This window comes from Pelophylax lessonae, assembly GCF_965119305.1.
Source record: "Pelophylax lessonae genome assembly, chromosome: 4".
NCBI lineage: Eukaryota > Metazoa > Chordata > Amphibia > Anura > Ranidae > Pelophylax > Pelophylax lessonae.
The window spans coordinates 271,807,637-271,833,711 of NC_138771.1; the positions used below are offsets into that span (position 1 = coordinate 271,807,637).

Below are 26,075 nucleotides of genomic sequence, written 5' to 3' on the forward strand. Positions count from 1 at the left end.
CTACAGTTTTACATAGTTTTACACTCGACTCCACAATTATATATTGTGCAATGACCTCCGTAAGACCTGGCAGATCTGAAAAGATTTGCTTGTTTCTCTGCAACAACACCTTTACTTGCTGTAGTGAGCCGCTACAAATACTGTAGCTGCTGACTTAAAAAAAATAAAAATAAAAATAGGCACTTACCTGTCCAGGCATCCAGCAGTGTCCTCACCCGAGTCGATTCTTCAATTGGACATCGGGTGCTGGTGCCGCAATTTTGTCTAAGGGAAAACGGCAGTGAAGCCTTGTGGCTTCACAGCCGGCTTCCTACTGCACATGCGCGCTTTGCGAATGGGCCACAGTCTTTTGGGACCTGTGAAGTGTCCCAGAAGGCTGCACGGGAATAGGGGGGGGGGGGGGGGCAACTTCCAGCTTAGTTCACCGTACACCAGTTCAGACAGTGAAAACCCCATGGATGCTTTTAAAACCTATGGCATAAATGGGATGCCCTGATCAGTTAGGATCTCTTTGGGAAATCCTGTTCTTGAGAAGCTATAGAACAACAACTCTTGTGCAATCATTTTAGAAGTAGTATTTTTTTGGCAGAATAGCCTCAGGATATCTAGTTGCATAAACAAGGACTACCAATAAGTAAAATAAGAGGATTTGTGTTGGGGGGGGGGGGGGGACTAGAGGCAAGTACATTATGAGGGGAGACAGAATTTGTGCTGGGAGGTATCAGAGGATTTGTGCTAGAAGGCAGGATTTTGGAGAGGAGGATTTGGGGGCAGGAGTATTACTGCTAGGAGAAAGGATATGTGGGGGATTGGAGGGAAGAGATGATTTGTGGTAGAAGAGTGGATTTGTGATGGGGGTATTTGGAGGGGAAGAGGATGCTGAAGAAGACATTTCTACCATCATGGGTGCTGGTTCTGGGATTCACACGGCTATTTTCTTGGAAGCTGTAGGAGACTGTGGTACATGTAAAGAAATTGGGTCTTTGAGTGGCTATTTGAAGTAGATCCTTTACGTTCACTAATGGATTTGCAGATTTAGGGTCTCCATGACTGACCCAGTGCTGGAGATTGCCAGGTGGGGACCTTTAGATACCAGTCCGACATGACCCAATCAACAATTTTGGGGCTAGATAGAGCCTCTGGCAACAGCCACTTTGTAGCAAATTGCACCAGGTTGTGCATTTAGGACCTCAGTGGCTTGTCTGGTTAATAACTCCAGCTATGCGCTCTGTGTGCCAAGACAGAATGTAGCCACCCAAAGGTGGGCCAAAACCTCTGCTTCACCAGGTGGGGTTCTCCAGTAAAAAAAAAAAAAGGCCCTGAGGCCAGCCTATTGTTCTTAGGGTCCCCTTTCTCCCCGCTGTCCTCTCAAACATGGTGAGGGATGTCATTATTGGTTGGGGGTCAGTTTTGCAGGTAGTGGTTGGCACTCAGTTTCCCAGTTACTAGGGGTAACAGCTGCTTTCCAACATCCTTGAGAGAGCTGCTGCACCACCTCCTGCAAGACAGTTAGCTGTGCTTACTTGAAATCTTGCTGCGCAACAAGCTGGGCTGCCACCAAGCAGGTATTCTCTTGCTGGTCCTCTGTATTTGGTTAGACTGTATTTGCAGCTGATTGGCCTGCATCATCTAATGGAGTATCTCCCCCCATTGCGCTGGGTAACCTGTCTCTATATATGTCAGTTTCAACAACTTACACAGTTTTCCTAGCTTCAGCGCTGTATATGCATCCTCCACCAGATGTACAGATCAGAGTGGTGGGGGATCATCTGTGCGTCTGTATAACAGGCTTTTTTTCAAAGAATAATGCTTCCAGCAGGAAAATATAAAAATAGCTTTCTTCAGCACATATAAAACAAGGCTAGTGTTTCACAAACTCTAGGCTTTTACCAGCAGAAGGGGTATTCATATTTCAGAGAACTACTAGGTCCCCCCCAGCAGAGAGTGCTCAGCAGTGCTCGGCCCCTTAAACAATATCTCCAGAAATGGCCTCCTACTCAAACTCTCTCTAACCAACGCTCTCAGAAATTCCACGCTCTCAGAAATTTCGCAAATGCATCATAGAAGTACAACTTTGTACTGCCCCTTAAAAGGTTAAGTTCACTTTTACACAAGAAATAATAAATGCCCTTTTTTTTGCAGGTAAAAAAAATATGCAATTATTTTTTTTGTTAGGAGCCTGTAAAGCATCCTGCAGACTGTGTAGCTGTTTGCCCATACCTCGAATACGGGCAGGAAGTTACTCTGACAGGAAGCTCAATGAACTACCTAACAGCGCTCAACAGCACTCTAGTAAAAAATTAAAAACTACAAGCTGACAGCCGCAAAGGCTGTTGGTACTTGTCATTTTTACATTCACAGAACTCTGTAAATGAATGATGTGGCTGGAGCTCCCCCGCTCACTGTCAAAACGAAGGATTGGGATGATGAGGAGGCTGGTGCATCTGTAACATGTTACACCCTGAATATGGGTGTAATATGTAACATGACACAAAAGCTGAACCTATTAAATGGACCAGAATACAAAAAAGATTTTTTTTCCTGGCCAGGTACGGGCCTTAGAGTGACAAAGGCTGATGACATTTTAGGCTCTTTTAATGATCCCTCTAGTTAGTAAAAAAAAAAAAAAAAAATATATATATATATATATATATATATATATATATATATATCTCTAGAAAAAGGTGTGTAATGAAAAGCCAATGACCCATTTACATTTAATCCAACAAAGTAGTATGTTTGGATAAGTGAAAAAGTATAATTCTTTAAACGTACAAGTCCTGGGATTTTTTTCAGATACAGATATTCTGTAGCTTTGAAAATTCCAATCTAGTATAAAGGAATGGATGATGTATTATGCAACGTCATCTGATTCAAGATTTTAGAGCTATCAGTTACTACTGTTTTGCTGCCTAAACAATAGCAGATATCTTTAAGTTGTTCTTGATTGCCCTATAATAAAACGTGAAGTGTTGTCCATTTTTCTCCCATTCCTGGACAGAGAAAATGCAATGCCCAGCGCTTAATGTGTAACTCAACTTTCGTGGAAGAAAAAAAATAAAAAAAAACTATCAGGGCCCTCTGATTCCTCCTGTATTGTAATTGTACTGTCTGCCCTCATATTGTAAAGCGATGCGCAAACTGTTGGCACTATATAAATCCTGTATAATAATAATCATGATCACTGGTTCTAAAACCTGGAGGGCCTGGGCCTTTGACAAACCAATTTTTAGTGAACATGACAACAGTCATCTTGTCATCAGAGTAGTACTCTGCCCAGTAACATCTCCTTGCCAGTTGGACAGAAAAAGCTTCTCCCTGAATGCAGCTTCTTTTGCGATGTATAAGATGATAAAGAAACATCACAGCTGGTGCTGAGCTACATTAAGTCTGACTCTATGAACAGCTGATGCAGGCTTTGTTCCAACATGAGTCATACGCATTTATACAGTGAACATTATGTCTTTTTATGGAATATGCTTTTAGCGTGCAACTTTATCTCCTATAACCCCCGCACATGCCATGATTTCACATTCATTCTGACAATCAGTTGCATATCACACCTACACTTCCACTCACGCCAGATGTATGACCTCAATATCAAAAGGAAGCCTTAACTCTCTTTCTGCCACTCTGAGATGCAATTGATAGATGGCAGCTATAAATAAACTATAATAAATGTACATATGTACTGTCAGTAAAATTGTAAAGAAGTCGACACATTATCATAACCTGAGAATATACTTGCTTTATTAAGTTGAAACTAAAATGGTTAATTAAAGAACACCATTCAAAACTTTAAACTTGTATTTTGATGGAACACCAACTAGATACCAAAACCTAAAGATGATTTCTCTGGGATCAGGAACTGTTGACATCTTGGACATTTTGATGGAGTTACCCAGACTTTCTAGCCTTGCCTGTACACTCAGAGGGAGGATCTGGGTTGCTGATGATTAGAAAACCTCTGTTGCTGGAAACAATTCGGTAACCATATCAGAGTTCCCCCTTTACACTAGCTTTAGTATTTACATTAAAAAAAAAAAAAATGCATACCATGGTGACAAAAAGAGCATATAAAAAGCAGCAGATCTTTGCAGAATACCAGACCCTTCTTATAAGTTCTGATCCCAAGTCAGTCATCTTTGGTTCGAAATGAATTACAAAAAATAAATGTGTTTTTTCTTTTAAACAACATTCCACAATCTCCTTCAGAACACATAGCAATAAGTGATCATATGTTCCAAATTCACAATACAAGACAGTTGTTATAAAAAAAAAAAAAAATCAGACAATGATTAACAGGACTGTATTCTTTATTATAAAGAAAACTTATGGAGGAACAAACCTGGATGGATGTTGAAGCCTGTTAATGGCACATGCCAAAATGTATAGTACTGTACATAAAAGTGCATTATCACAACAGTTTAACAGTAAGGTCTTTTTTAATGAAAGTCACACATTTATTTTTCAGTATATTTCACCTTTTTTTTTTTTTTCTTTTTTTTTGGAGAATGGGTCTGAATGCTATGGAAATGTAATAAGTGGAGTAAAAAGTTGAAGGTCCTCTAAATGTTTAAAGGCACTTTCACATGTACATACTACAGATGTACACTGACACAAATTAAATAACAGTCAACAAAAAAATAAAATGCTAGCTGTAATAAACAGACAATACAGACAGCTGGCTGTGCAGGAGATATGCCAGTAGTGGGAATAACTCCATAAAGGCCACGCTGACCATGTGACTGGCCTGTTCTACACAACCACCTACAGTACTGGAAATACCTAGAACCATCAAACTACACATGTAACTGGCAGTACACTCAGATGCATTGCTCCTAATATATTTTTGTACTACACTAAATCTATTAAGAAATATACACGATTCCAACTGTTTAAAGACATGTATTTAACTCATGATGTCACAATGACTGAAAAAAAAAAAAAAGAACAGTACCAGGCTAGTCCTGTGTTTGAGTAGTGAGTTCCAGTTTGTTCCTGTGAGTTGCTAGTGTCATTCATATTCATGTGAGGACACAGCTGTATCTAGAGCAGCCAAGCTCCTGGGCTCAGCTTTAGTTACAGGCTGCAGTAAAGAGGTATAGCACTTGTACACAATGACGGCCCTCCGCATAGTGGACACATAGTGCCAGTGGGTCTATTTTTATTGGTAACAGTAGTGTACTAGTACAGGAATGTTAATGCTCTGCATTAAAAAGACATTCTAAGGTGTTAATATTACCTGCCCCCACCTTTAAAAGATGGGAGCACTGCTCACATCTTAAAATAATTCTCCCAGATCTAGTTCTAAAAAGGCTTTATCCATGAATTGAAAAAACCTAGAGCAGGTTATAGATAGTATGCAAGCGCAATCCCGGGTGCATAGCCTCTTCTACACTTATCTGGGCCAATGTCTTCTCATTTATAGAGTTGAAAAACTAATACTAAAATCATAATTCTATCACGAGCGGATTAACCTAAAACAGACCAAAAAAAAAAAAATATATATATATATATATATAAAAAAGAAAAAGCCTCAAGTGATGAGGTGACTGCAACTTTTTGAAATATACAAGTCATATATACAACTAAATGATAAAAAAAAAAAAAAAAAAAGAAAATATATAATTAAGGAATATGATAGTACCTGCATTTGTTGACATTTTAGACCTAAGCTACACTACAATGTTACCTAGATTGTGCAGTTTGTACATTTGGATAGAAAAGTAATATCTGCTACTATGTTTTTCATGTAAATCAGGAAAAACATAACCCATACAATATTAGTAGATTAACAGGCAGATAATAATAAAAATCGCTGCATCACTATGAGATGCAAGTAAACTGTTAAATAAAGGTACTACATCTGGGACACCCAACCACCTTCTCTAATGGAACGGATAATAATACTGTGCTAATTTTATATATAAACATATCCAACTATGTCTGCTGTGGTTATTGCTCAGCACTCAGCTAGTCCATGAAATGGTTAATGACTTCTAGCTTTGGCAAGTGGCTAACTGGATCATGTGTGTGCAGTGGGAAGGGGAGGGGGGATGTAACCTCCTCAGGCACCATTCTGTATTTATACCAAGGTATTAGTGTTATTTAACAACTCTGAGTGCAATATTGCACAGCTTAATGCCCCCACCAAGTAATAAGAAATACAAGATTATGGGAAAAAAAAAAAAAACACTGTTTCTCTATATTCTAACAGCTTCACAACAGCTGATTACTAGCCACCCTTTAGCTTAATGGCACCTGCAGACACATGCCTTTAGCTAATTGTTTCCTAATGAGCAATCCAGCCAAGCACAGAAGTATTCCTGTACAGCAATACATTGTTCATCACATCTGCAGAATGCGTGTGCAAAATGTTTCTTCTGTATTTACCCATCTCTACACATAGAGATTATTCCACGTATACCTAGAATAAGAACCACATGCAGTGCATACTGTACACATTAACAGATTAGTCTCACTGTTATAGGGAAGATATACAGCTACAAAAACATCAACAGTGGTTAAGTACTGGACTTTGTCCAGAGGTGTACTTGCTTGGGATCCACCAAAGGATTCTTTATTAAGCAGGCAGTAAGGCTGCAAAAGGAATGTCATTTAATAGCTCCATCACATTACTGCTATCAGGTATTCTACGCTGCTCTACAAACCAAATAAGCCCCTCTGTTCATAAATCCTCGACACAGAGTGCTAAGGAAAAAAAAAAATATATTATATATATATAACCACACTCTATGCACTTTAGATGGAAAATCTCATTTATAAGTGGGAAGCAATCTGTGATCTGTTGCAAACTATAAAATTTGTGCAGCATGAAATCTTCAAGTAATATCTATGTGTTTCTACTGCTGTAAACACATAATATCGTCCAGTTAAAAAAAAAAAAAAGTCTTAGAATAGTCACAGGTGTTATGTTCCTGTAAAACCATGGCATCTCCAGTTACTACTTAAATCTTGGCAGGGTAACGTCACATTGTGCACGACTTATCTGCTGCCCCTTGTGAAGGTTGTGATGCTGCTCCCAGGCCAGGATTAGTTTTTGGTAGGACAGCAGGCTTTGGTCTTAGAGCTGGTGGCTTCAGTTGCACTCCCATTCTAGGAGTTACCATAGGTTTAAATGTACTCATTGTTTCACTAGATGTGCTAGTACTACGTCGGATTTGTGGCTCTGTGTTCTTCATCATGACATTATGGTGAGGACTTAATGATTCTGTTGATGTTGAAGAGGTGGGAGAGTTCTTAATCTGCTCCAGCGTATCTAACACTACGTCTGGGGCGTGTTTGGCAGTACTCTGTCGCTCAAGCTCGCGCAGCTCATTCAGCGCTGTGTTCATGGTCTCCTCTATATCCTGCTTGGGAGGTAAAAAACAACAAGGTTAGTGGCCCACAGTCTTTTTATGGCTTGTATCATACTAATTAGGTTAAATAAAAGGACTTAGCAGCCAATAAATGTTTGTTCAGGACACAGAAGGGATCATAATGATGACAGCACAGTACTGTCTAATAGGATCTCTCTCACAGAGCTCACCCATATGCTCTAATAAATCACTAAAGTTATTGATCAAATATAGACATGCCCATATTTAGCTAATGACGTCACGTGGATGACCTCGCCCCTTAGTTTATTTTAGTGGTGGGGACCCGGAAACGTCATTCGACATGAGAAAAGCGACAGATCAGATGTAATTTCCAAATCCTCTCCGCTAAAGCAAACAAAGGGTTTTGTCTTGACAGAAGTGGTGGGATTGGACATGTTTCGGTGAGCATCAGTATTCACAAAAATCCATGCGGTAATATATCCCTTACTGAACTGACCCCTGTGTTCCATATCCCAGGAGACTCGTATATAAGTGTTCTCACTTAACATCACAAGAAGGGAAGAAACACAAGGGTACAAAAGGTCAAACAGGCAATAAGAATACTAATATACGAGTCTTCTGGGATATGGGACACAAAGTAGTCTTGAGATTTTTTAACTTCCATTACTATGGTATTTTTAACCACTTGGATCCAGAGTGCTGTTTTAAAACAACACTAGGAGAGTGACTATTGGTCTCAGTGCCATATAAAAATGGCACAGGAAATCAACGGCTTCTGCAGGTCCCAGTGGCATTCCTTGCTGGAACCAATGGTTGTTCATGACAGTTAATAGTAAAACGATACAAACAGTCTACCTTTAAGAAGGTCCCTATTGGATGCAACGCATCAGATGGGTGGGACCATGAGATCAACACGCTGGATGGGGCTCACTGCGGGCTTACAAACATTCCCCAACAGTGACAGGAGTAGTATTGTGCTACCAGAAGCCGATGTTGACATGCTATGATGTAAGTGGATCTTTCTAATAATGTGTGCTAACCTTTGCTGTTGAGGAGAAGAAATAAGGGAAGCTGCTGTGAAAAGTGCCTGGTGCTCTGTGTAATCTAAAGGTGTCTATGACCTTATATGATGTGGGGTCCATCTGTGAAGGTGAGAGCTGTTACCCGAAAGATATGAGAGTCAATTTATCTCAGACAATATTTGGGTTAAAAATGAGAGTTCTATGACTTTGAATGAAAGCTTTAACACAGCAATTATTTATTGGAATATAGTTTGAAAAGCCTACTTAATTTACAACAATCTAACTATTGTACATACTACAAAATGTAAAATATTCCTACTTTAATTGAACAAATACCGTGTATAGAGTGTATACTCATATACAAACACACTACGACCGACACAAAGAGAATATACAATGTAAACCTTACTCCTTCATAATTACCCTTAGTGCTTCCTCCTGCTCTCCCATGCCAAACAGGAAGTCACTCTATCTCACCTTTGCTAATATAGACCCATAGCCCATAGCCTTGTATAGGGCTATTCTCATTGGGGAAGCTATCCTGCCCTATTTCTCCCTCTGGGCGTATCTCCTCCAGGATTGGACCACTTCCCCCTCCCATAATTAAGTCTCTTTCTAACCACTCCTCTCTGTTGGGGGGGGGGGGGGGAATTATCTCCTACCTGTGGTGCCTTGGCTCCAGAAAGTCTGGCTCCCAGAGATGTAGTTACAGGATGATAATATCAGTATGTGTTTACATGTAAATAGCAGTTGCCCCCTGGTAGTTCAGGCATGCATTTTAAATGGAATTGTTAATCCGGTTCCTAGGACTGACTGCCGACTGAAAGTCACACAACTTCATATAAGTGACAATCATATCTCAACTAAATGTAAAATCAAAACTCAATATCTCGTACATGTATATATATATATATATATACACATTAATATTACAATTACTGATGGAGATTAATACCTAACTCCTCATCATCACAACACGGTAAGGGAGATTCCACCTAAACTCCTAAGGCAACAGAGCACACCTATCATTCATGGTGGTCGAGTGAACACATTGGGGAGCTGAAATATGTTTACATGGAGTGGATTCCTTGAAGATTTTTTAGTGTTTCACCAGTGGATGGAAATTTTTTTATTGAACACAAAACTTTTATCATGATATATATGAAACCTTCTCACATTTGAAGTTCCCTGTTTTCTGGCAAAGATCACTTCTGAAGTCATTTATTTTTCTTTTGTGATTATAGAATTTGTACTTTGAACATGTGACTTTATCACATATTACATTTGATGTTTTTGTGATTGTATGTAAACTTTTCACATATAGAAAAGTCCACAGGAGGAGGATGTTTGTATGAAATTTCGTATATATGTTTTTATTTTTAGGTTTATTTTTGCACTCAGTCAGACAGATTGAGGATATGATAGATATGTGAAAAGTGCTACACTGTTTTTGCAATATATATAGCTCTTTAAGTGGTTATTACCTAAAAAGTTGAAAGGATCAGCGCCTGACTGCTCAGAAGCAGGTCAGTAAGATATAACGTGTGGAAGCGAGACATCCCTGAAAAATGGATTTTTGTAAAATCTTACCGTAAAATCCTTTTCTCTTAGCTCATTGACAGACGTAGTCCTCGGTGATACTGCACCTTCGGGTTATGTTGCCTCCACAGGAGCAGGACTAGACAGGAAATTAAAAAGCTCTGGCCACACCCTAGGGGCAGTCCCAGAGGGTATATCCTTCTCTCTCTCTGCCTCAGCAAATCAGTTATGTGAAAAAGCAGTCTTTAGAGATTTTAACCCAACCCAACTCAAAAAACAGAGGGGCGGGGACTACGTCTGTCAATGAGCTAAGAGAAAAGGATTTTACGGTAAGATTTTACAAAAATCCATTTTTCTCTATCGCTCATTGACAGACGTAGTCCTCGGTGATACAGCACCTTCGGGACGTCCCAGAGCAGTATCACAAATGAGGGGTGGGAAAATGAAAATCAAATCCCAATCTAGAAGGCCCAACCGGTGCCAACTAGAAGTTTACAATGCTCATCCTTAATGATGAGACTCAACAAAAAAGAGAAATTTTTTTTTTTTTTTTCAAACAGAAAAAAACCCTCGAGGTAGACCACCGGTCTCCTCAAATTGCGGCCTGCAAAACCTTGCGGCCAAATGAGGCATCCGCCGATGCCGTCACATCAATTTTATAGAAATTTGTAAAGGTATGTACCGACGACCAGGTGGCCGCCTTACATACCTGGACCACTGACGCCTGATGGCGAAAGGCCCAGGAAGTACTGAGCGCTCGAGTGGAGTGCGCCCTAACAGGGAACGGAGGACTCTGACCCTTAATAGAATAAGCCTGTACCACCGTCTGTCTAATCCATTTGGCAATGGTCGCGGCAGATGCAGGCAAACCCTTTCTGGGGCCATCCGTGATCACAAAAAGTGAATCCGTCTTACGGAATGATTCCGTAGCTTTCAGGTATACCCTGATTGCCCGAACCACATCTAAGGAATGCAACGCATGTTCCCGATGATGCTTGGGCTGAGGACACAAGGAAGGTAGTACAATATCTTCATTCAGATGAAAATCTGAAACCACCTTAGGAAGAAAAGATGGCTTAGGATGAAGTACTACCTTATCCCTATGAATCACTAGGTATGGGGACTGGCATGATAATGCAGCCAGTTCTGACACCCTGCGAGCAGAAGTGATAGCCACCAAGAAGGCCACCTTCTGGGATAAAGTAAGCAAGGGAATCTCCCTGATGTTTTCAAAGGGAGGTTTCTGTAGAACCGACAAAACCAAATTAAGATCCCAGGGCGGTAAGGGCGCGCGGACTGGTGGAGCCAGGTGCCGCACCCCCTGGATGAAATTCCGCACCAAGGACTTGGTAGCTAAAGGTTTCTGAAAGAAGATTGCTAATGCTGAAACTTGACCCTTGATGGTGCTCAAGGCTAGCTTCTGCTCAACCCCTTGTTGCAAAAAAGCCAATATTCGGGTCACCGAATAGGTACGTGGAGGAAACCCTAAAGATTCGCACCATGCAATATAAGTCTTCCATGTGTGATAATAGACCTTGCTGGAAGTCGCTTTCCTTGCTTTAATAAGGGTAGGAATGACTGAAGTAGACAAACCTCTGTCCTTCAGTACTTGGGTCTCAATGGCCAGGCCATTAAAACCAGCGACTGTAAAGCACGATGGTAAATTGGTCCTTGAGACCACAGACACTCCCTGAGACGAAGTTCCCACGGAACGTCTACGACTAGCATGTCCAAGTCGGCCAGGCCGGCTTGACGAGGCCAGCCTAGAATTTCTAGGACCACTGGCGCTGATTGGATCTGAACCAGGCGTCCCTAGAGGTATCTGGCCCCGACCATCCGAGAAAGTCTGGTCGTTTTCTGTTCCCACACATTTATCAGATACCTGATTGTTATCAGGAAGGGTGATCTTTTCTGGTTGAACCTCAGGGACCGAAGTCACCCGACTAGAGGCTTCTTGGCCTGTCTGGTCAACCAGATCCGATTCCTGTGAGGCATAGGGACTAATCTTAGGAAAAGGTAAAGGAAAAGATCTATTCAGGGAACGGTAACTACCGCTTCCTGTAGTACTTAAATGTTGGAAGGGAAGAATCGCACCGGTAGTAGTGGTTGATGCTCGATCTAATGTCCTGAATACCGGTGAAAACGTCCCCCCACCCTGAAACCGGGTGGGGGCGTACCTTCAGGCTGTGTACTCCTTTGCTTCGGGTTTGGCTGGGTTGGTCCTCTGTTTGTCCGACCAGCCCTTCTTGAACCCTCCTGGAGGAGTCTTGCCTTTCCCGCTTGTTCCAGCCGGGCGCCCTTTATGGGCGGTAAAGAAAGGTCCTCGCTTGTTGCGAGGTCCCTTAGCTTTAGCAGCCTGTGGCAAAAAAGTGCTCTTGCCCCCAGTGGCATCCTTAATGATTTCATCTAGGTTGGCCCCAAATAGACGATTCCCCTGAAAGGGGAGATTTGTCAAGGTCTTTTTGGAACCTAGGTCAGCTGACCAGCATTTTAACCACAGCACACGTCTGAGGATGACCGCTGACATAGATGCATGCCCTAATAGGGGAGTAGTGTCCAAGGCTGCGTCACAGATAAACTGTAGCCCTTGTATAATCTGTTCCATCAAATCAGATGTCTCCTGGGGAATATCTTTTCCCCTAAGGTCTTGGCGTACCATTCTCGCTCATTCCGTAAGTGTCTGGGAAACTAGACCAATAACAATTACTGGTCTAAATGCTGACCCTATCAGAGAGAAGATGGTGCGGGACTCTGCTTCCATCTTTCGATCCACCGGATCCTTAAAGGACGAAGTGTCCTCCACTGGGATAACCGTGGCTTTATTCAGCCTGGAAATAGGTGGATCCACCACTGGTGGTACCGTCCATTTCTTAATGATGGATTCCTCAAACGGATAGCGTCTAGCAATACGCTTGGAAATAGTAAAGGTACGTTTAGAATGCTCCCATTCTCCTTTAATCTTATTACCAAAACACTTGGGTACAGGAAAAACCTTCACCGTTTTGATGGGCTTGTTAGTACCAAAAGGAATCTCTGTTTCAGTTGCCTCTGCCGGTAAAACCTCAAGTTTTAAGGTTTCCTGCACTGCCACAACTAGTGCGTCCACCAATGCTTCTTCCTGAATTATAGCGGGAGAAGAAACGTCCTCCTCACTGTCTGAGGGAGCTTTACCTGAGGTAACAGCCCTTGCAGAGGGACCTGCAACTGCAGTGACCATCTCTGAATCTGAGTCAGAGGTGTCAGATAGTATAGGGGTAGGCGGGGGTCGCTTCCTTGACCCCCGTCCCTGACAGGCCGCCTCCACCCGAGCCACCATAGACTCCAAAATTGCTGTAAATGCCTCTACACTCTGTGCACCGGCGGGTCCCGTGGCCCCCTGGAGGGAAACAGGTGGGGGAATATGTGTGGCAGGGTCCATGATAATTCCAGTCACTTCCTGGATAATATAATTCAAAAATAAAAAACTTTTTTTTTTTTTTCAGACCCCCAGCGCCACAAAAGCCCCTTAGTGTTACCTGCTAGGGATCCCTATCGATCGAGAGAGAGAGAGATAGACCCCCAGGCTCACCACTTGATGCTCAGAGTTTAACTGCAACAGGTTACAGCGCTGTCTTGACAAACAGGAAGTCTTTTGGCTGGCTGCCCAGGAAGAAAGGAGGTGGCTCCGCCCCTCTGCACGCCTTCCGGCGCCTCCCCTAGCTCCACGAGGTGTTTGGATCACCTCAAACATGGCCGCCCCCATGCTGGAGACACGAGGCTACGCCAAAATGGCGGCTCGTGCGATCCAGCAAAAAAAATGGCGGCGGCCTGTACTGAATAGCGGTGTGCTGCAGGGCACACAACACTCTCTCTGCATGGGGATTTGGCGTGGTTGGCGGTACCGGCCCTGGCGGACCGCATGGCCGTTCGGGAGGCCTGCTTATAGCTGGAGATCTGATTTAGGAAGGCAGTCTACATGTCCGTGGCTTCTGACTGGTAGGTACCTTATTCTTATCACAGTAAGATTCCCAGAATGCCACTGATTACAATCTTTTAAACATGTATACAATTAGATTGTTAGCTCCCAAACCAAGCCTCCTGGCTTTTTGCACATAAAATCACACTCAAAGTAGGGGGATCTGTGTCATGTTATAGGATAGAGGGGGACTCTATCTTACCATACAGAGAGGGGCCCGCGTTCACCACAAGACCCGTCAGGGGAAAAGGGGGAACATACTACTCACCATACCGGAACCAGGCGGGCACCAACTCCTGACAGTACCCCTCTCCACCGGGGCAGGAGGGCTGTCGACCAATACGGACGCCGTGACTCATGGTCTTTGGCGTTTCAGCGAGACGTTTAACTCGCGGGGTCAGTCCCTTAATGGGACTTTGTCGCGGCCGACCCAGCGCGGAGCTATGGCCTGCACGCGCTCGTAGGCTGAACTGGGGTGACCACCGGATCTCAACATCCAGCCCGTCGCCCAGTTCAGCTTTCTTGCTTGAAGATCTCACAGGAACACTGGAGAAAAAAAGCTGTCTAAAAAATCTTTTAAGAAAAAATCTTGCCAGGACCGAAGATCCCAGCAAGGTATCTAGGTCCTTACTCCTAACTAGACAGAAAATAACTGATTTGCTGAGGCAGAGAGAGAGAGGATATACCCTCTGGGACTGCCCCTAGGGTGTGGCCAGAGCTTTTTAATTTCCTGTCTAGTCCTGCTCCTGTGGAGGCAACATAACCCGAAGGTGCAGTATCACCGAGGACTACGTCTGTCAATGAGCGATAGAGAAATACACGTTTGGTCCCTGGTAGCCTGCAATACAGGACTATGGTCTCAGGAGTGATTAAAGCGGAACTAAACTCACTGCCAGAAGAGACACACAGAAGGACCATGTGAAAGGTATCTCCGCCAGGCTAGGTGCCATCTAGCGGCAGGTGGTGGAACTGCATACAAAATGCTCAAATACTGGGTTTCCAGAGAGTTATTTTGTCACTCTGGTAACCTGGTGACTGTGATTTGTTCAGCCTTGATATAATGCATACAGCTAAGCAACCAACATTATACAATGTACACATAGGAAGGGGAGTGCACAACAAATGGTAAAATGATCGTGATTGGAATACATGCAATGATTCGAGGAAGCACTGCAAAGATTTAAGTATTTGAATGGATCGACCAAATAAAACGTTAACGGAAAGTAGTTGGAAAGTGCCTATTAAAAAAAGTTAATAAACAGTAAAATAAAAGCGTACAGTAACAGTTAACTGCTGAAGGGGGATAAAATAGGTTAAAGTACAGTAACCATTATACAACCTGGAATATTGTTTGTAAGCCAGGTATGCTGGGTGCCTCTTTGTGGTGTGTGCCTCCTTTTTTTTCTCTTTTGCCTGTGTTTCCTTTTGAATCCACTAAATTCTATTTCTCTTAAAGCTGCTAAACTGACCACAGATAAAACGTAGATAAACAGTCTAACTGCATTTCTATGTGTTTAGAAATGTCCTCTAAATGCATATAAATGCAGGTATCACAATTGATTTACTGGCATAGCACATACAGGACTTTTCCGGAGAGCACTGCAAACTGGTCATACGTTGTGACATGCTTAGTATCCCTCACATGTGCATTAAAGGAAAAGGCACAGTTTTATTGCTGAATTGAAACATTTTACAACTCAAAGACTTGTGACGGTTATTAAAAAAAAAAAATGCACTCAAACCTTTCACCAGGCTGTAGTATTCTCAGTTCTCCATTACAACTTCCAAATAATGTTCCTACCAACAACATCATAGCAGAAACAGCAGCAAATTCAGATTTTTGAAAGTGACATCATCAGCTTTAATTCCCTTTACATACCTGAGCAATACTCTCTGGGTCAAGAGGCTTGTGGTCATTAAAGTTGGTGTACTGTCCAGATGATGTAGACCTTCGTATTGGAGGGCTGTTTATCTTTTTCAGGGAATCATGTCTGCTGATATTGGTGAGACTTCCATGACCTGGTTTCCGTCTACGTTCTGGACTGTCAGTATTGAGGTTACGATTCTGTAGGAGGACACGTGGGCTACAATGGCTTGAAACATTGGAAGATCCAATCTCCACTGAAGTGTTAAGGGGCTGTGGTGGGTGAACTGGACAGTGGCTATCACTGGCTCCGCCTGAGCGCCGAGAGGGAGGTGGTGGCTCAGTTCTCCGTCTTGGCCTTTTACAAAAATATTTGAAAAAATATGGTTTAAAATAAATATTTGATGAAAAGCATTTTCTCTGAATTTTTTATTTGCCATGAAAATGTGCCAGTTTGTCAGCTCTTAAAAGCAGAAGCAGGTATTCATTACTAAAAGCTGAATGTTACACAATAGTTGAAAAATAGCGGTTTAAACAAGAAAGGATTCAGTAAATCTTCTATAGTTCTTTCAAAACAATTTGCTTATCGGAAAATCCCTATACTAAACATTACAACTAGGAAAAACCATGCAAAAAATGATTGCCTCATCAACACAGTAATTATTAGACTTCTTCTTAAATTACTGTACTTTTCGAAGCAGTATACCTTAAAAGTACCCCCAAAACTTATTCGGAGCCATACAGCCTCATATTCAAAAGTCTCCCATCAGGGATCTATTTCTTCCAAGAATGCATACTGCAGCAATCCTGCTTAATCCCTATGGAAAGGCCATGTACTGTTAAAAAACGTTTGATGAATAAAAATTGCATTGTGCCTAAGTGGAAACCAATAAAAACCAGCTAGAAGACGACTTAAAAAGCTGTGGCTTCCAGTGAACCACACAGTGAATATCTCATAGGAGTAAAACAGGTAGGTGTAATACTTAAAGCGGTAGAACCGCTTTAAGGACAGTGGGGGTAGAATTACTATAACTCTGGGGCTTACTTTCGCTTGCCATCATAGAGAACTCTAGAGTGCCATCACAGTTTTAATTCCCCAGAAGAAACAAAGACAGCAATAAAAACTTTGAATAATTAAATCTAGAACTCAAGTGCATTACTGTAATATTAAAGTCCATAAAGTCCAAAAGAAAATCAAATAAAGCCAAAACCTTTTGAGGACTTCCCCCTGGGGTTTTTAACACTAGAAATTGTGGGCTTTGTAGTAAATTGATTACTTGATTTAGGGACTGTTGTATAGATTGACACAAAGCTCCTCAGCAGCTAGATGTAGAACCAAAATGTTTTGCTGCTACAACCAGCTGCTGATGAACTTTGTGCCAATCTAGATTTACAGTCAGGTACATAAAAATTGAGACATCAACACAATTCTAATCTTTTTGGCTCTATACACCACCACAATGGATTTGAAATGAAACAAACAAGACGTGCTTTAACTGCAGACTTTCAGCTCTAATTTGAGGGTATTTACATCCAAATCAGGTGAAAGGTGTAGGAATTACAACAGTCTGTATATGTGCCTCCCACTTTTTAAGGGACCAAAAGTAATGGGACAATTGGCTGCTCAGCTGTTCCATGGCCAGGTGTGTGTTATTCCCTCATTATCCCATTTACAAGGAGCAGATAAAAGGTCCAGAGTTAATTTCAAGTGTGATATCTGCATTTGGAATCTGTTGCTGTCAACTGTCAATATGAGATCCAAAAGAGCTGTCACTATCAGTGAAGCAAGCCATCATTAGGCTGAAAAAACAAAACAAACCCAGCAGAGAGATAGCAAAAACAGTAGGTGTGGCCAAATCAACTGTTTGGAACATCCTTAATAAGAAAGAATGCACTGGTGAGCTCAGCAACACCAAAAGACCCGGAAGACCACGGAAAACAACTGTGGTGGATGACCGAAGAATTCTTTCCCTGGTGAAGAAAACACCCTTCACAACAGTTGGCCAGATCAAGAACACTCTCCAGGAGGTAGGTGTATGTGTGTCAAAGTCAACAATCAAGAGAAGACTTCACCAGAATGAATACAGAGGGTTCACCACAAGATGTAAACCATTGTTGAGCCTCAAAAACAGGAAGGCCAGATTAGAGTTTGCCAAACATCATCTAAAAAAGCCTTCACAGTTCTGGAACAACATCCTATGGACAGATGAGACCAAGATCAACTTGTACCAGAGTGATGGGAAGAGAAGAGTATGACGAAGTAAAGGAACTGCTCATGATCCAAAGCATACCACTTCATCAGTGAAGCATGGTGGTGGTAGTGTCATGACGTGGGCATGTATGGCTGCCAGTGGAACTGGTTCTCTTGTATCTATTGATGATGTGACTGTTGACAAAAGCAGCAGGATGCATTTTGAAGTGTTTTGGGCAATATTATCTGCTCATATTCAGCCAAATGCTTCAGAACTCATTGGTCGGCGCTTCACAGTGCAGATGGACAATGACCGAAGCATACTGCAAAAGCAACCAAAGAGTTTTTTAAGGGAAAGAAGTGGAATGGTATGCAATGGCCAAGTCAATCACCTGACCTGAATCCGATTGAGCATGCATTTCATTTGCTGAAGACAAAACTGTGAAGGTAAAATGCCCCGAGAACAAGCAGGAACTGAAGACATTTGCAGTAGAGGCCTGGCAGAGCATCACTAGGGATGAAACCCAGCGTCTGGTGATGTCTATCCGTTCCAGACTTCAGGCTGTAATTGACTGCAAAGGATTTGCAACCAAGTATTAAAAAGTGAAAGTTTGATTTAGGATTGTTTATCTGTCCTATTACTTTTGGTCCCTTAAAAAGTGGGAAGCACATACAAACTGTTGTAATTCCTACACCGTTCACCTGATTTGGATGTAAATACCCTCAAATTAAAGCTGAAAGTATGCAGTTAAAGCACATTTTGTGGGTTTCATTTCAAATCCATTGTGGTGGTGTATAGAGACAAAAAAGGTTAGAACTGTGTCAATGTCCCAATATTTATGGACCTGACTGTACTTTAAGCTTGGTACACACCCAGTGGGTTGCACGAAAGAAACACTGAAGAGCTTGGGAGAAGCCTCTTTACTATGATGTTAGTACACAAATCTCCCCCGCTGAGCTATTGTTTTCTGACAGGGAAATTACCCCCCCGCTGCCCCACCCCTCCCCCAGAACCACACCAGTCAGTGCTCTCAGCCATTGGCAGACCTTTATCGTCAAGCTGAACGGCTGGCTGTCGTACACACAGACCGAATGTCAGCCAGTTTTTTGTTGAACCAGGCGATGCTGTCTGATTTTCAGCCCGTGTCTAATGCCCTTAGCCTTTCAATAGGTCTCTCTGCTCCTGAACCCCACTGATGTGTTATTTGATTTTCCTTTCTGCTTTTTGGGCTTCATTATGGTGATACTTCACTGACTAAAGTTTGGGAAACACTTAATAGCAACCAGTCATCTTCCAGGTATTTTTCAAACTGGTTTCAGAATGTGGACACATGTCTGTATAGAGGACTTTTCCAGAACTCTTGGGAGTGTTGGCTCTTACCTCCCTGAATATAAATCAGGATGTCTGTCAGTTGGCGAATTGATATCCTTGGTTGATGATTTGTCTTCAGTTACTGGCCCACTGCTAGCTTCACTATCTGCCTTTTGGCTTAAAGAGTCAGAAAATGTATCATCCCTAAACAGTAAGAAAAATAGCATTAGTCAGATAGAAATCTGTGCGACTTTTGTCATTTTCAGATTGCCTCATAAGACTTACATATCCTGTACCACAATGTACTGGTGGGGCACCAGGCCATCAATTCCATTGTGTCTTCCTTCCCACCAGTCGTCAGAAGCGCGGTGATATAAAAGTAGTGATGCACCCTTTTTAAAGGACAGTTCTCGTGCAGATCTTCCAATATAATCAAATTTGGCTATGGCTTCAATTGGCTCACACTCTGCAAGCAAAGTTACAAGAAGGGTTTGCATACTAAATATGAAAATCTGGTAGATACAAACATTCATTTTAGTGGCGTACCAAAAACATTTTTTTTTTTTAAGTTCATCCTCCAAAAGATTTCTTTAATTTTGGGGAGATGGCAGTGGGGCAGAGCTAGAGACTAAGCTGAAATTCAGCAATTAACATTTTTTTATGATCAACAAGGACGGTACTTAGAATGAATGAAAAGTGCCCCTTGTCCTGGTGGCTGCTATGTTTTTTGAGAGCGTCAGTTCTCTGCTGCCCCGGATAGTGTTGGCTATGTCTACCCTTTCTGCCCCCACCTGCAGCATCATAAAAACTGAAATTCCTGAACTTGCTTTTTTTATTTTTAGATCAAGAAGAAAGTTTATTGAGAACAGAAAGAATTTACTTGCAGAGCAAACACAATTCACATGCAAACACTACCAAAACAGTATAAGAAGTACTGGATACAGTTTTTTCTATGGTGCAATTGCAAAGTATAATACCACTCAGCAAATATTGTAATTCCCATCAAAAGAATAGTTTAAACAACTAATTACACAAAGTAATAACAGAGAAAACTAGGAACATTCACAGCTTAACTAGGTAGTTTAAAGGATCCTATTGGTTATTAGATTCAACAGACTAAGACTCAGGGTATCGAGTCATGGGGCCCATACTTTTTCACATTTGGCAGGCCAACCCATGTGCTGGTAAAAAAAAAAAAAGAAATTCCAATCGGAGTGCATATCCCACATATCTTATCCACTCTTTGTGTGTGGACGGGCCTGCAGAATTTCATCAAACTACAATTAATCTATGTGCTTGAAAGAGGGCCTGGCAATAGCTTCTCTTGTAAATGTGTGTAGTTGTAAGTGGTCTAGGACCCCTAGAACAAGCGGGCTTAGTCGGCACTTTTGATGAGTGTCAGTGAGGGGTCCATCTGTTCGTATTAACCCTTGCAGCACCAGAATATCATAGCTGCGGGGTATCAGGGGAGCAGCGGAATTAATATTTTAATTCACATAGCAGCCACCAGCACAAGAGACACTTCGCATTGTAAGTATGGTCTCTGTGCCGATTAAAAAAAAAAAAATTATATAATATAGATATATATATATATATTTTTTTTTATTTCACTAAAGTTATACTTTAATGGGACATATTGTGGCTGGAGTTTGAGAAACTTTTGTTTAGACTGCAATTTAGGCCACACATATTCACACCTTGATCTATACTGCAAGTATATCAAATTGTACATATTAGTTAAAGAAAGGGCACCTAATTTGTGTTTTGGTATCCAAATGTGGACTGCTATACAGTTTATCTTTATTCAAAATAGTGATCTGAATTGCCCCAGCTTACGAATAGGATATAGTAAATATTTCTTCTTAATGTCCTGATTATAGTGTATGTAAACCCTAACAATGGACTTTTCTTTTTTGCACTTTTTTGGTCTGTTAAAGATATAATTGAAAGAGGTTTATTATAGTTAGTCACCTACATACGAACTTTGAAGTTACCAACTTTCAAAGATATGAACATGCTTTTGTATGTCCAATGATGTGAGTTAGTTCACACTTCTGGCATGCATTCTTATATGTACATCCTCTACAAGTGGTTGTGCTTCTGTGTACTTTACTGTATACAATACTTTATTTCAACTTTTTTTTTCATGTTTTATTCATGTCAAATGTGTTATAAACCTATTAGTCATTTATTGGGCTGATTGTATTGATTGGGTACTTTGTTGGACTTACAAACAAATTGGACTTACGAACGTGCTCTTGTAACAATACTCGTTTGTATGTAGGGGACTTACTGTATCAGTTTGAGAAAATAGCACAGTATCGTGAGCGAGGTGACAACACTGTGCCCATATCAGCCCTACCCAGGTTATGTCTGCGAGCTTTATAGCACAACCCCTCAATATTATGGTGAGTAGAAGGTGTTCTGTAGTCTTCATTTCTTTACTAGGGTGACAGGTTTAAAAGCCTAAGGAAAATGAGGGGAATCAGCCTTCACATGCAAGGACTTGTATGATACAATATTATACACAGACATAGGCAATAAAAGTTTATGTTTACGTGTATAGCCCAGATCTGTGCCAAGTTTACTGGGATTTGCACAACTACTTTCATTTGTGCATGTTTTCTTTCCAAATTGTATTTTTATTTTATATATCAGCAGGTTCCAACTACATACAACGTTACAGTAAGGCAAATACAAGAATGAGAGACTATCAAGCACACAATGAACCCTCTTGGCATGTTTTCTTTCATGCGATGTATAAAATGGCCATGTGTGTGACAGGTGGACTTTACCATTACCATGAACAACTAAACCTGCCCTGGGAGTGCCCATACTTAGTAATGATCACTAAATTCTATGCTACTTGCATGAATGTGATGGAGATTTAAAGCTGAACTTAAGCTAAAACAATAAATAAATAATAAAAGAATGAACAGTCTAATAGTAAAAACAATAAAAATTTGCTGCAGTAGCCACCATTTATCCAAAGCTGCCCCCCTGCTTCCCCAAGTGCCCATTTTGTGCATGTGTCTGTGTGTGTATTCACGTGCATGTTAAAATGCATGGGAGAGCATCAAGGAGGGTGGGGGTTGGAAGTGCCATCGTGTTAGGCAGACTTCCGCTTTAAATAAACAAACATATGGCACCATGAATCTAACAATCAAAAATGGTTTGTGCCGAGTCTCAGCCTGCTCTACAACACTATAATTTTGCTTCATGTGACAGATTTGCTTTCAGCTTCCTTGACATCCCTTACCAGTTTAGGTATTTAGACTGAATGTGACCCTAACCTTTATGAACCATTCTCTTGCCCCAGGGTACAGTTCTTTAATATAGTTAGCGGTCCAGGTATTTTCTCTAGTTGTAAGTAAAACTAGAACATCTACATTCTGCAGTAGTCTAATACAGAAAAACCAACTGTGAAATATTTTAGTAACTTGAAGCCTAATTTGAAATCCATAAATGAACATGTTAATATACAGTATATGATTAGAAACCAATACTTTACATTTTTTTTTTTTTTTTATTATTTGGATAACATTTTACAACTAAACATTTATTACTGGATTTACCTATGAAGCTTAACAAGCAGATGACACTGGTTTTCTAAGGCTAAGTTCACACCGGCATTAAAAGCAGGCGTTTGAGAGGTGTTAAAAAAATGCTCCTCTATGAAAATGATACAATGGACAGCACACAGTGCTGTTCACATTCTCAAAACATGAAGCGTTCGTGACTTGTCATGTCGAATCAGGAGGCGTTTGAAGCCTTTTCAAAGCCTCCCATTCAAGTCTATGTTAACGCTTCGCAAACGCTCTGGCAGGCAGTTGCGGTGCGGTTTCAGAGCGTTAAGATTAGTTTATTTCCTGTAATGGAATAGGCATTTGCGGAGCAGTTTTAACATGCCTTAACGCTTATCAAACGCTTCAGAACTGCCCATAGGGCTAGTGAGGGGCATTTTTAACACGTCATTAATGCATGGACAAGGGCAGTCTTACGCCCATACTAAAGCTCAATAACATGAGTATAAGGCCCATACTAACACTACAGGAGCACTTATTATGCGTTAGAAATTTAGTCAAGTGTGAACAAAGCCCTAAAGCAGAGATGACGAGCCTTGGCACCCCAGATGTTTTGAAACTACAGTTCCCCATGATGCTTAACTACACTGCAGAGTACATGAGCATCATGGGAAATGTAGTTCCAAAACATCTAGGGTGCCAAGGTTCACCATCACTGCCCTAAAGGTAAGCCAAGCACTGCTGAAATGCTTGCTGCCAACCTTTGGCTAGCTGAAATTCCAGATGGGTTTTGTCTCTACAAGGATAGAAGAAGGAAGGCGCATGCCTCATGGGATGTGTAGTTCCGCAACAGCTGGAGGGCCGTAGCTTGAGGATCCTGCTCTATAGTATTTGCTTTTCTGCCAGCAGTTACATAAAAAGTTATGTAGGGAGGGGTGGAAGAGCTGGGCTAGCACAGAAAATAATTAGACACCGGAGAGGTGAGGGCAACTGTCCAGTCCAGCCCTATATTGATTCCACTTTGTATTCTCCTCACTGATCAGGTGGGTGAACTCTACCTGAGGACTCTAAGGCCCCTTTCACACTTGTGCGACTTGTCATGCGATTTGGGACTGCAAAACCGCATGACAAGTCGTTCTCCATGAGTTCCAATGAGCCCCATTCATATCTGTGCGACTTGAAGTCGCACGGACTTCAAAGTAGCCCTGCACTACTTTTGGCATGACCCTTCCTCCAGAAGCGCATTTGTGAGGTCAGGCACTGATGTTGGGCGAGGAGGCCTGGCTCCCAGTCTCCTCTCTAATTCATTTTAAAGGTGTTCTATCAGGTTGAGGTCAGGACTCTGTGCAGGCCCAGTCAAGTTCCTCCACCCCAAATGTGCTCATCATATAGTATATATTCACCTTTCCTCTGTTTTCTATGGTGCAGGGAGTGATGTAATCATCCTGCTGACAAGATACTGGGGAATCATAAGTACTCCAAGCCTTGTGAGAAGACCTTGCAGCACAGTGCTGGGAGTGCAACTCTACATTCACAGGGATTTCACCGAAAGAATACAATTTCAATTAGTGTTTTAGCGAAGGAATGGGCAAAATTTAAAAGTGGAACTTGTATTTAAGGCACAAGGTCCCCTTTTAAGCTTTAGCCAGCCTCCTTCCATTGGAGGAAGAGATTGTGCAGCATCAGGTGGGGACTGTTTTTGCAAGGTAACAGCCCTCTGGGGGGGGGGTAATTTGCAAATTGCCAAAAAAAAAATAAAAAGGATAGTACTAGAAATAAAAGCCCCTGCTTTACCAATTCAAGTGTGTGAACGATAATCCATGGGGCTCATCTGGCTTTACCAGTCATAAAAAACAGGGACAAAACAGGGAAGCTATACCCCCCCCCCCCTATATGAGTTTATTGTCTGAATCTAACACAGACTCACTCCACTGACCTTTTTTAGGTCCCACAGTCACTGTTCTTTTGATAGGTGGCTTCGATATTACAAAGAATATTTTAAAACTACAATACGCCCTACTGTATGAGCTAACCAATTTAGAAAAATGGTGCTGGAACTAGCGCTGGGGCTCAGGCGATGTCTATAGCTGGCCAAAAAAATTACAATGAAACAAGTTGGGAGCTCAAATCAACCCAAGCATAATGAATTTTATACTTTAGAACTAACAGGCATGTCCAGCATCACTACCATTTAATAAACCACTGCATATCTGAGCACAATGCACCACTCAAAAACACTTTCATGTTGCACTTTCCTTTTTATGAGTGGGCAGCGAGGTTGAGAAATCAAGGCGATAAACAGTGCTGCTTTGTTTACAGACTAAACAGCATTGTCCTCTGCAACAGTGAGCACATTCTGAAAATAGCAGACTTCAAAAGACTCACATCCATGTTCCAGCGAACATTTGTCCAGATGGTATCCTGTCAAACTCCTGTCTCCAATTTATGTGCAACAGTCTGTGCAGGGGTGATTATATAAGATTGATATAGCCATCAGAAAATATAGCCCATTATTGGTCTATAGAGCACAACAAATGTCAACACCGGGCAACAAATTCCACCCAATCAAATCACTTATGAGTGAAATTCTGATAACTATTCTGTTGGTTCATATCATTATATTGTGCAAAATTATTTGATTTGTTGGACACGGTGCAGTAATACGGACTCTCAAAAACAGAAATAAAGCAGAACAAAGTGCACACTGCATGCCTAACAATGAAGGGATGTCAACTCAAAAATAGAGGACCATCCATTTAACAGGTAGTTTTTTTTACTATACTCCTCTTATAAGTGAATCTGTTTTTTTTTTATATTTAAATGTACAATTCAAAGCAGCAGATATAGTCCAGATTTTAACATCACTATTGCAATCACACAAGCAAAATGTAGGTTTAGCTTGGGCCAGTAGGTTTTCCCTGAGTAAATCCACACAAATGGGGAAAACACACAAACTCCAAGCAAATAGGGTCCCAGTGGGAACTGAACCTGAGACGTCAGTGCTGCCATACACCGGCATTGGCCACTGAGCACTTCCGTATGAATGTATTGGACACCCCTAATTCAATAGAACTCAGTAGCTGTGCTGTATAAACAGTGAAGTCATTGTCCACAGCAACCAACCAGATTATAACTAGAATATTTAAAGTGGTTGTATACCTCAGACAAAAAATATGAACAAAGCATATCCCTCTATAGTGTGTACTTTTCTAAATTAAAAGCACTAGGAGTCACATTTTCATCTGCCGTTTCGTTCCTCTGCTATCAGCATGATTCACTTCTGACAAGTTTTCCTGACACCAAGAGAAAAATGGTGACGGGGAGG

The 26,075-nt window shown here is 41.5% G+C and overlaps 1 protein-coding gene across 7 annotated transcripts in view; it reads right to left on the reverse strand.

Moving 5' to 3' along the window:
* Positions 1-5,395: 5,395 nt before the first annotated feature.
* The window catches only part of SRGAP1 (SLIT-ROBO Rho GTPase activating protein 1), a 297,632-nt gene continuing 276,952 nt past the window's right edge, over positions 5,396-26,075 (reverse strand). For 4 of the 7 annotated variants that reach the window (XM_082254986.1, XM_082254988.1, XM_082254989.1 and 1 more), the window contains 4 exons: positions 19,512-19,692; positions 19,296-19,430; positions 15,739-16,081; positions 5,397-7,376 (listed from right to left, as the gene is read on the reverse strand). In XM_082254986.1, coding sequence (XP_082111112.1) covers positions 6,993-7,376; positions 15,739-16,081; positions 19,296-19,430; positions 19,512-19,692 — 1,043 coding nt within the window. In that variant the 3' untranslated portion in view covers positions 5,397-6,992. Of the gene's footprint in view, positions 7,377-15,738; positions 16,082-19,295; positions 19,431-19,511; positions 19,693-26,075 lie in introns of all 7 variants that reach the window. The other 3 variants (XM_082254990.1, XM_082254992.1, XM_082254987.1) reach the window with 2 other exon arrangements.